Below are 15,877 nucleotides of genomic sequence, written 5' to 3' on the forward strand. Positions count from 1 at the left end.
GAAGTGCTTAGCGGACATTTGCCGTGGAGATATAAAGCAAAGATCCTATAGCTCCGCTATAAGATCTTTGATATAAAGATCGAAAATATCGGGAATTATCGCGTTTGCTCGCTGCATTTCATCAAAAGTAAGGCATTATTGACTTTTTATCTTTATTCATTTGTTATATGAAAAGTATTAAAAGTGAAAAATCCGTCAGTAAAATTGCAAAATCGCCCATGGTTCTCAGGTGGGTTTTAACATGCAAAATGAAAATGCTTCTGAAGCTCCATTTACCATTTAAATAATCGTAAACTATCAATGCGTTTTGAAATAAATTTTACTGATTGTGCAGGCTTTAAACAAGAAACATTGAGAAATATATTTTGGCAAATAGTAAAATGTCCCAATTTTGTCCAACTAACAGCTGACAATTATCCCATTCCTTAGCTTGCATCTGAGTAAAATTTATTTCAAAACGCATTGATAGTTTACGATTATTTAAATGGTAAATGGAGCTTCAGAAGCATTTTCATTTTGCATGTTAAAACCCACCTAAGAACCATGGGCGATTTTGCAATTTTACTGACGGATTTTTCACTTTTAATACTTTTCATATAACAAATGAATAAAGATAAAAGATCAATAATGCCTTACTTTTGATGAAATGCAGCGAGCAAACGCGATAATTCCTGATATTTTCGATCTTTAAATCTCCACGGGGAATGTCCGCTAGCACTTCCGCTGTTTTTACACCTTCAGCTCCCTCTTGAATTTACCTTAGTTGCTATCTTTTTTTTGGACTGTAAATTTAGGTAGCTGTTCCTCACGGTCACCCCGACTGGCACAGTAAATTGCAGCTCAAAAACTGGCCGGTTTCGATGTTTTTAACGGGTGTGAAAGTGCGTGTTTTCCCATTCACTAACATGTACCAGAAGTGACGCATGTACTCCAGTTAAATTTTGTGGTCACGTGGGTGCGGATCTGCGCTCCAGTGAGCTTTAGTGAAATCACCCTATATGGACCCCATCAACCAACCTAAATATGAATAACAGGAATCTGAGGGGTACCTTTTTCACACAAAGGGTGGTGGGTGTGTGGAATAAGCTGCCAGAGGGGGTAGTTGAGGCAGGGGCTATCCCAACATTTAATAAACAGTTCGATAGGCACATAGATAGGAAAGGTTTGGAGGGATATGGACCAAACGCGGGCAGGTGGGACTAGTGTAGCTGGGACATGTTGGCCGATGTGGGCAAGTTGGGCTGAAGGGCCTGTTTCTAAACTGTATAAAACTATGACTGATTACTTCCGAATGATCACTGGTAATTAAAAAAAAACGTGTGTATATATTAAATAAAAACAGAAAATGTGAAAAGCACTCATTAAGACGACATCTCTCCACACAAGGTACACAAAAAAGCTTGAAGGGTTTCGGCCCGAAACGTTGCCTGTTTCCTTCGCTCCATAGATGCTGCTGCGCCCGCTGAGTTTCTCCAGCTTTTTTGTGTACCTTCGATTTTCCAGCATCTGCAGTTCCTTCTTAAACACATCTCTCCACACAATGCTGTTCAAGAAGGAACTGCAGATGCTGGAAGATCGAAGGTACACAAAAATCTGAAAAGTCTGAAGAAGGGTTTCGGCCCGAAACGTCGCCTATTTCCTTCGCTCCATAGATGCTGCTGCACCCGCTGAGTTTCTCCAGCATTTTTGTGTACCTTCTCCACACAATGCTGTTTGGCCTGCTGGGCGTTTTCCAATAACTTGCTTCTTTCCTTTTTTAAATTGCTGGACTTGATCATGGCGATTCCGTGCCGTTTCCTGCCTGAAGAAGGGTCTCTGCCGGAAACGTCGACTATTCCTCCCCCGCCGAGTTACTCCAGCATTTTATGTCTGTCTTCGGTGTAAACCAGCCTCTGCAGTTCGTCCCCACACAGTTTTATCTGCAGCCTGGTTCCCGCCGCGCGCGCACACACAGGCGCTCCCGCCAACTCCGCCCCGGAACGAAGTCATGGACGGCAAACCATTCAGAGTGACCAACACAAGCGGGGACGGTCCGCATGGAGTGGTAGCCAGCAACCTGAATGAGTTAGTGCAAGAGGGCTGTAATAAATTGCAGGTGAGATTATAATCGATCATGTAGTTCACAAAAGAGCATAAATATTGAAAGCAAGGCGCGATCGGGCACGGAACCCGGAAATGATGGGATATTATGGGAGCTCCTTTATTCTCAAACGTTGTAATGCACTTTCTTATTTTACAACCTTTATTGTAAGTAATGAAGACGTCTGGTATATATATTTTTGAATGGGATTTTGGATTTAGATGCATTTAGAGTAGGACTTATACCCAGTAAAGGGATGAAACTTTCTTCTTGCGAAACAAGACTTTCGGCTACAGATCTGATTCCGGGAAGGGACTCTGTCAGATTTCAGATTCAGATTCAATCATTATTGTCATTGTGCAGTGTACAGTACAGAGACAACGAAATGCAGTTAACATCTCACCCAGACGAGCGAACATAGAATAATGGAACAGTAATATATATATATGTACATACAGTAGCAGTAGTGCAATTTTTCTGGGGGAAGGAGTTTTGGGGGTGTGGGGGGGGGGGGGGGGGGGGTGTGGAGGGTGACTGGCAATCACCAAGGTGCAGAGTTAAGTAGTGTAACAGCCGCAGGGAAGAAGCTGTTCCTGAACCTGCTGGTCCGGCAACGGAGAGACCTGTAGTAATGGGAGGTCTGTGGCTGGGGTGGGGTGAGAGCAGTCCTTGACGATGCTGCGCGCCCTTCGCAGACATCGCTTGCTCTGGACAGACTCAATGGAGGGGAGTAAGAAACCGGTGATACGTTGGGCAGTTTTCACCACCCTCTGCAGTGCTTTCCGGTCAGAGACAGAGCAGTTGCCATACCATACTGTGATAGAGTTAGTAAGGATGCTCTCGATGGTGCAGCGGTAGAAGTTCACCAGAATCTGAGGAGACAGATGGACCTTCTTTAGTCTCCTCAGGAAGAAGAGACGCTGGTGAGCATTCTTGACCAGTATTGAGGTATTCTGGGTCCAAGAGAGGTCATCAGAGATGTTGACCCCCAGAAACCTGAAGCTGGAAACACGTTCCACCTCCGTCCCGTTAATATGGATGGGCGTGCCACCCCTAGACCTTCTGATGTCCACAATGAGCTCCTTGGTCACTTGGTCACTGTTTAGAACATGACTGTTTAGAGTCCGAAGAAGGGTAGGCAAGCAGAGACGTCACCGTTCTCCTACTCCTATTTTATCATATTGTTATGATCAACATATCAGCGCATCTTTTTTTAATGTGTGGAGAGATGGGAGCGCTTGACAAAAACTTCCACTGTCACAGGAGAAACATGCAATTACGACGCGGACAGCATCTGAGGACAGGGCTGATCTCAAACCTCTTAGTTTTTTTTAGTTTAGTGATACAGCGCGGAAACAGGCCCTTCGGCCCACCAAGTCCACGCCGACCAGCAATCCCCGTACATTAGCGCAATGCTTCACACGATAGGGACAATTTACAATCTTTACCGAAGCCAAATTAACCTGCAAACCTGTACGTCTTTAGAGTGTGGGAGGAAACCAGAGCACCCGGGGAAAACCCATGTGGTCAAAGGGAGAACGTATACACTCTGTGAAGGCAGCACCCGTAATTAGGATCGATCTGGCGCTGTAAGGCAGCAACTCTATCGTTGCGTCACCATGCTACATTGTGTAATCTGCAAATTCGTGAACAGACTTCAATTTCCAAGAATTTTATTTAAAAGATAAAACACTCGGCTCAAATTCTCAGTTGAGTACAATTCAGAATTCAAATTAAGGTGTGATTTATTTTTTGGGATTCAGCAACAAACTAAGATCCCATGGGTAGGAAGGAACTGAAGATGCTGGTTTACACGGAAGATTGACACAAAGTACTGGAGCAATTCAGCAGGTCAAGCAGCATCTCTGGAGAAAAAGGATGGGTGACATTTCTGGTCAGAACCTTTGTTCAGACACAAAACTAAGACCCCATGTGCTCTTTCAAGTTTAAAGTTCAACACAGAACCAACATATGTTCATAATCAACTTAGAACGGTACAGGAGATACAAGAGACTGCTGATGCTGGAATCTTGAGCAAGACACAAGGTGCTGGAGGAACTCAGCAGGTCAGGCAGCGTTTGTGGATGGAATGGACAAATAATATTCTGGATCAGGACCCAAAACCTCAGTTGTCTATTTCCTCCACAGATGTTGCCTGACCCTCTAGTACAGCAGAGGAAAAGGTCAATGGCATTGTGGGGGAACAGTTTGGTTTAGTTTAGAGATACAACGTGGAAACAGACCCTTCGGCCCACTGAGTTCACACCAACCAGCGATCCCCACACATTAACACGATTCTACACACACATTTGGGACAATTTATATTCATACATTTATACCAAGCCAATTAACCTACAAACCTGTACATCTCTGGAGTGTGGGAGGAAACTGAAGATTTCGGAGAAAACCCAAGCAGGTCACAGGGAGAACGTACAAACTCTGTACAGGCAGCACCCGTAGTCTGGATTGAACCCGCGTCTCTGGCGCTGTAACGCAGTAGCTCTACCGCCACCATGCCACCATTCTGGGTGGCAGATGACCATTGTTTTGAAGATGTCTCTTGAATGCTTCCATGAATATGTCGACAATGACTTGGAGCTTGGCCTCCAAACATGTACCATTTGCATGCTGCAGCTCCAGGACTGACCTTGGAATGGCCATGGCTCTAGAGTGGAAAGAAAATGGTTGAGCCTTTTCTCAGTTGCACTGCAGGTTAGCTACGCTCAGAATAGAGGAGTATTTAATGTTAACAAAAGCCACTATATAAATGCAAATCACCTTTCAATCATTTTCAAAGCTGCTTACAATTCATCCTCAAAACTAGTATGTGAGTAGGTTGCAACAGTTTCTCTTTTAATGATGGCATTACGCATTAATTTGAACATGCATGCTCTTCAAATAGTTAACAATGTAGCAGGCAATGTAGATAAGTGATGCCCTCCTCTAATCAATACAATGTGACATAACAGGCAGAGTAGATACATGAAATGCTGGGTGTCATTGAAACAGTTTTGAAACATTTCTTCTTCGTGTATCAAATTTCTTATCTTTTGTTCTGCATGTTTGGCTCTAGATTTTGCAGTGACATTTCTCAATAAAATTCTCACTAATTCAGATTCAAAATATTACATATGGTGCCGCAGTAACTCAGCGGGTCAGGCAACACCTCTGGAGAGCATTGATAGGTGACGTTTTAGGTCGGGACCCTTCTTCAGACCAGGTTTCCGCACCAAAACATCACCTATCCATTGTCTTCAGAGATACTGCCTGTCCCGCTGAGTTTCTCAAGCATTTTGTGTCTTTTTTTTTGTAAACCAGCATCTGCAGTTCATTGTTTCTGTTAGACAGATAACTTCCTTTAAATCTTCTCCCCGTGGTTACCTCGGTTTGACCCTATCAGAATCATTCCCTTGCCCCCCACCCTCCCTGCAGTTTACTGGACTCATTTTCTCTCCTTCCCAGTTCTGATGAAGGGTCTTTAGGTTGATGGTTTTGTTTTGTTATCAAAAGAATCAATAATGTGGAACTGCTGGGAACATAACTTTGAATCACAATACAAATAATGCAGTGGAGACAAGGGACTGCAGATGCTGCTTTACACAAAAGCACAGAAAGTGCTGGAGTAATGCAGCAGATCAGGCAGCATCGCTGGAAAATATGGAGAGATTACATTTCGGGTCAGGACCTTTCTTCGGACAAATTATATAGTCTTCATTCTAGTTTAGTCTAGTTTGGTTTAGAGATATGTCTCTTTATAGAATGCCAATGATTGTATGTGCCCGGACTTTACAATGTTTTTGTGCCAGATTAAGTTGCGGTTATGGGCTGAAGACATCGGCATCATCTACCCTATGATGTTCAGCACATCTTCCAATGGCACATTCGTGCACTGCAATAAGTCAAAGATAGACTGGAGGCCAGACAGAGGTGCATTGGACCTCGTGTTCGGACAATGGAATTACCACTGAGTGCAGAGATGATTGTAGGTCAAAATTTGTTCAGGGGTCAGTTGCAAACCTTGCCAGGGGTGGTGTGCAAGCAGTAACCTACTTCATTTGAATGGAGTTATTGCTAGGTTTCAATGTGCAGGTTAAATGTATGTTTTTTTTGGTTTAAAGGGATATGCATAGAAATGCCATTGGTTCCAATCGGAAGGAACAGCATTTAAATTGAATTTAAATTGAACTAGCCTTAAACATTATGCATATATCCTGAATTTACTGACAGATTCAATTGGAATGGACTCAGAATCCATGTATACACAAATTTCAATGGGGAGAATTTAGGAATATACATGTACTAATGAAGAAGGCACAGAAGTGTTTCTACTTTCTGAGATGTTTAAAGAGATTTGACATCTTACCATACACTTTAGTTTTGTTTAGATATACAATGTGGAAATTAGCCCTTCAGCCCACCAAGTTCGTGCTGACCAGCAATCCCCGTGCACTAACACTATCCCACACACAAGGGACAATTTACAAACTTTACCAAAGCCAATTAACCGACAAACCTATACGTCTTTGGAGTGTGTGAGGAAACTGGAGCACCTGAAGAAAACCCATGCGGTTAGAGAGAACGTATAAACTCCGTGCAGACAGCATCCATAGTCAGGATCGAACCAGGGTCTCTGGCGCTGCAAGGCAACAACTCACCCACTGACAACTGTGCTGTATCCTTATCAAAATTTGACAAATGCACTGCAGAAAGTATCCTGATTGGTGCATCGTGGCCTAGTAGGGCAAGTGCATTGCACAGAAATACACGGGTGACAGCTTCTATTTTAACAGGATGCATCACAGCTTGGTTTGGGAACAGCACCCAAGACTGCAAGAAATTGTAGTGAATTGTGGTTGCAGCCCAGACCATCACACAAACCAACTGCCCTTCCATTGTTTCCATTTATACCTCGCGCTGCCTCGGTAAGGAGAGTAGCATAATCAAAGAGTAGCACGCTGGCCACTCCCTCTTCTTTCCTCTCGCATCGGGCAAAAGGTATAGAAATGTGAAAACACACACATCCAGATTAATGGACAGATTCTTCCCATCTGTTATCAGGCAACTGAATCATCCTACTACAACTAAGGGGGGTGTGTGGGGAGGAGGGGGGAAGGAGGGTGGAGGGGGGATGGGGGGGCGTGGGGGTGGAGGGACTCCATTCAGTGGCCACTGGCCGCGGCACCACACAGCACCTCCAGACTCCACACAGTGGCTTTCCCGACTCCACACAGCGGCTTTCCCGACTCCACACAGCGGCTTTCCCGACTCCACACAGCGGCTTTCCCGACCCCACTCTTGCGCGGCTCACGGACTCAGCTCCACCTCCGGGGCTTTATTCTCCAGCGGGTGCTGGAAGGGGCGTTACCTTCATGGTGACTGACAGGCGAGAAGACCAATCTGCTGATCACACGATTTTGTAAACCTTCATAACTTTTGTATAATTCCACCGATTATAACAAAACTTGGTGCGCTTGGAGAGAGGAGAACGGTGAGTAAGGTGCCGAAAAATCCTAGCAATAACGGGTACCGTTTTTGAGCAAATTAAAAAACCCGCAACCTGGAAGTGGTCAAGATGTGAGTTTTAGTAATAGTATAGATGGTGTTTTCCAGTAATGTCTTGTTTTTAGTGCTGTCTTTTACTTTTCACTGTCCTGCAAAATTTGTGTCAAATTTATATGTATGTTTCATGTATTTTTCTGGATTTTCATTGTACCGGTATCTCATCGTACTTGTGCATGCATCAAGAAATTCGATTTGATTTGAAAATGAAATGGCAACATCATGTATTATGCTTGATGATAACTGCTGGTTTTGACTTTGAATAGATGTCAGCGGATGGTTGTCGTGTATGCCTTTTTGAAGATGGGACAGAAGTTGATGAACGTTATTTTCTCGCTTTGGATCGTAACTGTAAGCTCGTCATTCTGCAAAAAGGGCAGGAGTGGAAAGGAGGTAAATGAAGGGGTTTGGTGACGAACAGGGATGGAGAGTTGGCAGGGAAGGACAGTACAAATGGTGCCCAAACAGGATGCCCTCTGAAAACAGGTTGGTGGGGATGGCATGACAGAGTAAACTATAGTTCGTTCCGTTCCTGGGTTGTGGGTTTAGACATTGGAGGGTCATCGTGGCAACATTTGCTGGACAGGGGAGAAGTTAAATGATCTGGGGAAAATCACCTGCTCCAGCTAATTCACAAGTAGTTATCTACAGAAGATAGACACAAAAAGCTGGAGTAACTCAGCGGGACAGGTAGCATCTCTGGAGTGAAGAAATGGGCGATATTTTGGGTTTTCTACACCTTGCTTTCTGTTTCTTAAGACCCTGGAAATGCAGCCAGCCCAGATCAAAACCAGAAATCAGGTTAACTCTTACATACACTCCCTGATTATAATATTTAAATAGTCAAGCCCTTTCCTAATTTGGCCAATTTCTGTAAAGTCTCCATTAAAATAAGAATTTGGGGATATAGAAGAATAATGTTGGGGGACTTCCGGTGGCGCCATGGAGCTGTGAAGGCGCTGCATTGAGCTCCGCTCCCGTTAAAAATCGCAAAAAATACATTTTGAAAGACGGAACCGATTTAAAAATACTGCGTGAGTGACGTCATCAGAAAGCGTTGCAAAAAAATTAGAGCATTGGCTTCAGGATTGAGTGTGAAGGTGGAAATTGCATCACATTTGGGCTGAATGTTTCTAAGCTGTGTCAGGGGTAGGATGCCATTGAATGTAGAGTGTGCTCATATTTAGGTTAGTGTCTCACTTACCTGCACATCTCCCAAATTGTTTTGAGATTAAGACTGCATGCTCCTACAAGTGTCTTAAATCAATCAATCTGAGTTCTTTATTAAAAGGAGCATTGCTTCGAGTTGCTAAGCTGTTATTTATAATGTCTGCTGTTATTATTCCAATTCAGGCTTGGAACTCAGACTGACAACATGTATCTCCATTAATTTACAGAGAAGTTTAACATTTTAGATAAATTTGTGGAGACCTTTTATGAGAACAATGATGAACTAGCTACACTCGCAAATGATATGTCATCACCCAAGAAAAGGAAGTTTCTGGAGAATTTTATTCCAATATGTCAGGAAAATATTTCAGCTGAAAAACGGGAGGAGGATCCAAGCTGGTTTGAAGGTGATGTGTATTATATCTTGAATAGTACTCAACTGAACTAAGCAATCACCTCTTCTATAATGTGTCCAACATCTTATCCTTCCCTTTATTCCATCATCTTCTTTAGATCTTGACTTTTGTAGCATTTTAGCAGACCTCCAGTTCAGCACTAGTGTTTGTATGACCGCACAGAACAAAACATTTGGCAGTTTATATGATTGGGTTACCCTCTTGCCTTCAATCCAAACACAAAATAACTTCCCATGTGTGGACCACTGAGTTCAGGAAGATGAGGTGTATACGATACAACTTGAGAAAATCAAAGACAGAGACAAACATCAGAACATAAACAGGGAACTCAATCGGTTACACAAATGCTAATGACACACAGATGAAAATACTTAGACAGAATAAACACAAAATAAGACACAGACTATGTTACCCAGAAGCAGCCAGCAGAGGAATTGGCAGGTACTGTGTCAAAAGGAAAAAGATTTAGCAGTGCTAGAAACAAAATTGCATGTTAAGACAAAGTGCTGGCGTAACTTAACCCAGTGGGTCAGGCAGAATTTCTGGAGAACATAGATGGTGAAGTTTTGGGTCGGGATCTGAAGAAGGATCCTGACCCAAAATGTCACCTATCCATATTCTGTAGAGATGCTGCCTGACCCATTGAGTTACTCCAGCACTTTGTATCTTTTTTTTGTAAACCGGCATCTGCAATTCCTTGTATTACATTTAACACATCAGGTTTGATACATAATTTGTAATTTCATGCAATCTCATACCTGCCAAATATCTTTGTAGCTTTAAGATTCAACTGCAAAGAAAGTAAAATAACAAGAATCCTCCAAACAACTGTTAAAATATGCTTCTGCACTTCCTGTAGACCCATTGAAATTCTGCTCCTCTTTTCCTTGAAACTCACCGAGGCCCTCCCTCTTCCATATGCTTCCTTTAAACACAGCAGGGTACATTTCCCACACTCCCTTGATATTTGTCATGTTCACTGGAAAATGTATTAAATTGCAATGTCGCATCTTACAAAAGAATTAAAGGTGTTTTGGGGTGATAATAGGGAATAGCATCCAATGGTCCTGGAAATCTCAGTCTTGCACCAGAGTCTTGAACATGTCAGATTAGCAGAGTTTATAATTCTTGCTACAGGTTAGAAGCATGAATGATAGGATTTGTTATTTTACAGATCTGGACAAGCGATTCAAAACTAAATCACAGTACATGAAATCCATCTGTGGCCAGCGAATGCGAAATTATCTTCCGAAGGTATGAAATTAGAAGAGTTTTGACGAAGTAAAAATGTGATGTCTAATGCTTGCTATGTTTTCAAAATAAATGTTTTTTAAGTTGGATTTTTTTGCTGCAAGCAAACAAATATACAGAAGCCAACATTCACGCTCTTCTTCTGGAGTGAAGGTATTTCCAATTCTTTAGTGTGAACTTGTGCTTTGAAAACTAATGTATGTTTGAGCACACTGTAGGTTTGGCTGCTCCAGCTAGATTAGCCTCCTGGAATTACATTTTGTACAGGTGAATGGGAACATTTTCTATTCTTTTAAATACCTGAAGGGAATTCATTATAGTATATTATCCAATGTGTACTCTGTCATCAGCATCATTAAGAAGTAGTAGGATCTAGATCGGTTGGGCAGGTGGGCTGAGAAATGGTTGATCGAATTTAATACAGAGAAATGTGAAGTGTTGCATTTTGGAAAGTCTAACATGGGCAAGACCCTCACAGTGAGTATTGTGTCACCATGTTAAAGGAAAGGTGTTGTCAAGCTGGGAAAGGTGCAGAGAAGATTTACGAGGATGTAGCTAAAACTTGAGGGTCTGAGCTATAGAGAGAGGTTGAGCAGGCTAGGACTTTATTCCTTGGAGCACAGGAGAATGAGGGGTGATCTTAGAGGTGTACAAGATCATGAGAGGAATAGATCAGGTAAATGCATAGTGTTTTTGCCCAGATTAAGGGAATCGAGAATTGGATGACATTGGTTAAAGATGAGGGGGGAAAAGATTTAATAGGAACCTGAGGGTAACTTATTTACACAAAGGGTGGTGGGTATGAAATAAGCTGCTGGAGGAGGTAGTTGAATCAGGTACTATTGCAACATTTAAAAAACATTTAGACCAGTATATGGATAGGATAGGTTTAGGGGGATAAGGGACAAATGCAGGCAGATAGGACTATTGCAGATGGGGTTTGTTGTTCGGAGTTGGCAAGTTACATAGAAACATAGAAAATAGGTGCAGGAGGAGGCCATTCGGCCCTACGAGTCAGAGGGCCTGTTTCCACATTGTATGACTCTATGGAAGGGAGACCTAATAGCAGAATATGAAATTATTACAGGCATTGATAGAGTACAGTCAAAATCTTATTCCTAGGATGGAAATATTGAATACTGGAGGGGATTTCCAGGTGAGAGGGACAACGCTTAAAGGAAATTTACAGGATATTTTTAAACAGTGCGTGGTAGGCGCCTGCAACGTGCTGCTGGGGTGGTGGTGGAATAGACATAATAGTGGCATTAAAGAAGCTTTTGCATGGGCCCATGCATGTGCGGGGATATGGATTATGTGCAGGCAGATAAGAATTGGTTTTTGGAATCATGTTTGGCGCAGACACTTTGGGCTGAAGGGCCTGTTTCTGTGCTGTGTTCTATAGTGAAGGATTCCTTGCAATCTCTTAACAATATAAAAAAAGCAAAATATTGTATTTGGCATAAATCTGAAATGAAACCAAAATGATCATTGGATCCTGCAGTGCTGGCTGACTTGGATCCTGCAGTGCTGACTCACTTTAGATAAAAATCAGTTTTGTGCGATGGCTTGATGAAAGTGAATGGTGCTGGCATCCTCTGGGGATGTGCAGCCAGTGGAAGCTGCTTGTATCCATTGTTGCACCAGATCTTGTTTAAATTCTGTTTGTGGATTTTATAGCTCTCAATTCAACACCACTGTGCCAGAGCTACTACACTCTAAACTCTCCCAGCTGACTGTGCCTAAATCTCTGTCAGTGGATCACCAACTTCCTGACAGACAGGAAGCAGCATGTGAGGCTGAGAAAGTACATCTAGGACCCGCTGACCTTCAGCATAGGAGAACTGCAAAGCTGCATACTCTCCCCTCTCCTTTACTCTCTCTAGATCAACAACTGGAGATTAGGAGGCTGAGACCAGCCATGATTGAATGGCGAAGTAGACGCGATGGGACAAATGGCCTAATTCTACTCCTATAATGTGAGCTTGTGAGCTGCACCTCCACAGACTCCTGTCAAGCTGTTCAAGTTTGAGGACGACACAGCCCTGATTGGACTGATCCAGAATGGGGAGAAGGTTGCCTACAGACAGGAAGTGACACAGCTGGTATCCTGGTACAGTCGCAACAATCTGGAGCTCAATGCTCTTAAGACAGCGGAATTGAATGTAGGAATTAGGAGATATGGAGAGATTGGGCAGGCTGGGATTTTATTCATTTGGCTGTCTGTAATCTAGGTAGCACTGGGTATATGGATTTATGAAATTATTAAATGTACAGGAACCCTCAATAAACATAGGGGGCAAATGAAAGCATGGTTGTCAACTTTGGACCAATTGAAATAATTATTTGCAAATATCCATTCACAGTTACTCTCTTTGTGAAGAATCCATACCTCAGCTGTTTTACAGCCCAGTGTAATTATATTCAGGTTTCAATCAACAGCAGGAACTTAATTATTGTAAATGTATTTCTTTTTTACAGGATTTTGAAAAAGAAAAAGAAATAAAAATTAAGGATAAACTAAAGGAAATGCTTAAAGGGAATAATCACAATGAATCATACTTTGACAGGACAGATGAACAGAAATGTATTTGTGATAGCAGTGGACTTTTTACTTGCCAGGTGAGCCTTGTTATTTTTTTTCTGAAATGGCTGAAGAAGCATGTGAGAATCATGGACTACTCAACAAAGAGAAGGTGGCTGACATGGTGAGTGGGTGGTTTGTGAGGTGGTTGGTCTCATTCACTGCTTACACAAGACCTCCTTGTGCTTCTAATGTTTGGCCTTACAATTCTTGGTATCATCTGAATGCTCCTTCTCCACTTTCAGCTGTCACATGCCAAATATTCTTGGCAGTCGTTGAGGATATTTTGTCCCTGAAGCATATTTAGGGTCACAGTGATCAAATAATTTGATTTGAGGGATAAATATTGGCCTAGATATTGGTGATAACCTGTTTGGCTCTTTTTGAAGTTAGTATTGGTGATTTCTCGTATCCACTGGACAAGGCAGTTGGGGTTCAGGTCTAATCTGAAACGCACCATTTCCATTTGGAGTGAACCACAATTTGTCAGTGCCTCTTTGGAAGATCAACCAGGAAGTTGTGCTTATGTCCCTGGTGTAGAATGTGAACAGATACATATGGAGCATGTATTTTAACCCATATTCAGATATCGTCCAGCCTTTCTGCATTCAGTTTGCACATTTGGATTCAAGTGACTGAACAAGAACTCAATTGCACTTCCTGCAAACAATATTCACAAAGTCTTGCTATTTAAGCCAGCTCATTAGCCAATCTTCTTTCAAGGCTAAACCTATTGTCACACTGAACAATAATCAATTGAATTGTTACTCATTTTCCAGGGGCCGTTTGATAAACAAACTTGTGGGTCTAAGCATTCAATCAATCCGTACCGTTGCAAGGAACACAGAATTATGTTCAGAAGTTGGAATTTCGATCACAAGTAGGTGATGAAATATTTAAAACATTTCAAGACAAATGAATTGTACATCATGTCGCCATAATTTAAAGATAAAAAGAACTGCAGATGCTGGTTTACAAAAAAGATCCCAAGTGCTGGATTTACAGCAGCATCTCTGGAGAAGGTGAAGAGGCCTTTTTCAGACTGACAAAGGTTTGCGAGCTGAAACATTGCTTATCCATGTTCTGCAGAGATGCTGCTTGACCAACTGAGTTACTCCAGTTCTTCGTGTAATTTTAGGCCATAATTTGTGTACGTCAATGGAAATTTGTCATTCGCATTGTCATTTATACAAGTACAGTAGATACGATGAAAATATTGCTTGCAGCAGCATCCCAAGTACATTGACTCGTACAATACACAAAACCTTAAATTATCCTAGGACAGTTTAGGGCCAGGCATCTCCTTCAGTCTTGGTTGGACATAATGCAGACACACTCCCAGACATCAGTGTTGTGTCAGCAAGCTCACGTCTTGTCCTCGCTGAAGAATGGTGTTTGATGTTGATGGAAGGAGATAGCTGGTTCTCAATGCGACTTACAAGACAATCCAAAAGTAAAATACAAACAAAAACTGCTGATGTGGGAAAACTGGTAAAAATTGAACATATTAGATTTTATTGTGGTCAAAGATCCCTTGTTGGAACTCATCAGAACCCTCTGATTTGGGGGGGGGACGGGACGACGACGACACAACACTGATGTCTGGGAAGTCGTCAAATTGAATTGTTAACTATTTTTCTCCGTCCATAGATGCTGCCTGACCTGCTGAATATTTCCAAAAATTTCAATTTTTTATTCCATAACAGAAGAACATTAGAAGCAGGGATAACATATTTTAAGAACATTGTTTGTTGTTTTCCCCCATGAATAAATGTTGACTTAATTACAAATTACAGCTATTAATAAAAGATCTGCATTACTTTAATATCTGTTTTATCTGCAACTGAGTGACAATATTATGAAATTCATCCCCTATTTTAGGCAAAGCTCTAATTTGCACTTGTTACTTTGCAAATGTGTGCAACACTTGAAAGATTGAGATGTAGATATATTATTTTTATCCTTAATTCAGTATTTTCTCCACAGGAAAGAGAGATCCGTTATTATTTCGAATATCATTAATTATGCGGAAAATGTGGAGAATAACAATACCAAAGTTAACGATACCGAAGTTTTACAATTCTACGAAGAATTGTTTACCATGAAAAATCTGAAGTTCGTTTACTTTGTCTGTCACAAACTAACCAAGCACAATATTCTTTAATGATTTATCTCTGACCTGTAAGCTAACTTTAAGAAATCATGTAACGAATGCAAAATTATATGTTGTCTTGATCATTTTATCATTGATTGATTGCTTTTGAAGGCAGATTAATTTTAAACAGATCTGAATTTCTGAGGCAGATTATTTTTAAACACAGCTGAATTAAAGACAATTATATCTCATAGCATAATATTAATACAATATCATAAAAATGGCAGATGTGTGTAGTGTGGTGGTTAAATGACTGGAATAGCAGCAGAATACAGAGACAGCTGTGGTAGCTGAAGGTTTTAAATTTGGGTAAATAAATTTGGAGTGAAAGGTAAACTGGTAACTATGAGATTACTGTTCATTAATGCCTTTCAAGGAAGGAAATCTGTTAGGTTCATCTAAACTGGCCTATACAGTATGTGATTCCAGATCCACTAATGTGGTTGGTTTTTAACCGCCTCTACAGTTCAATGGCAATCTGTGATGGACAATAATTGTGGAAATAGGCAATCATGTTCACATCCGATGAATAAATGGATTAAAATAACCTGGATCTGTTTTTGGTTTTTCTACACAGTTTCGATAGCAATGTTTGATTATGGAGGATGAAAATGTCTCACCTCCTTGTGTGTGTTGTTTATTTCCAATCAGATGTACTGTAAAAA

At 41.5% G+C, this 15,877-nt stretch overlaps 1 protein-coding gene across 1 annotated transcript; it reads left to right on the forward strand.

The window, feature by feature from the left end:
- The first annotated feature begins 1,865 nt into the window (after positions 1-1,865).
- On the forward strand, positions 1,866-15,759 carry dffb (DNA fragmentation factor subunit beta). The gene is made up of 7 exons (XM_033048071.1): positions 1,866-2,095; positions 7,906-8,032; positions 9,037-9,216; positions 10,400-10,479; positions 12,955-13,095; positions 13,837-13,937; positions 15,044-15,759. The coding sequence occupies exons 1-7, from the start codon at positions 1,988-1,990 to the stop codon at positions 15,219-15,221; spliced, it is 915 nt and encodes a 304-aa protein (XP_032903962.1). The 5' UTR covers positions 1,866-1,987; the 3' UTR covers positions 15,222-15,759.
- Positions 15,760-15,877: the final 118 nt, after the last annotated feature.

The sequence above is a fragment of the Amblyraja radiata genome, chromosome 31 (assembly GCF_010909765.2).
Source record: "Amblyraja radiata isolate CabotCenter1 chromosome 31, sAmbRad1.1.pri, whole genome shotgun sequence".
NCBI classification, from domain to species: domain Eukaryota; kingdom Metazoa; phylum Chordata; class Chondrichthyes; order Rajiformes; family Rajidae; genus Amblyraja; species Amblyraja radiata.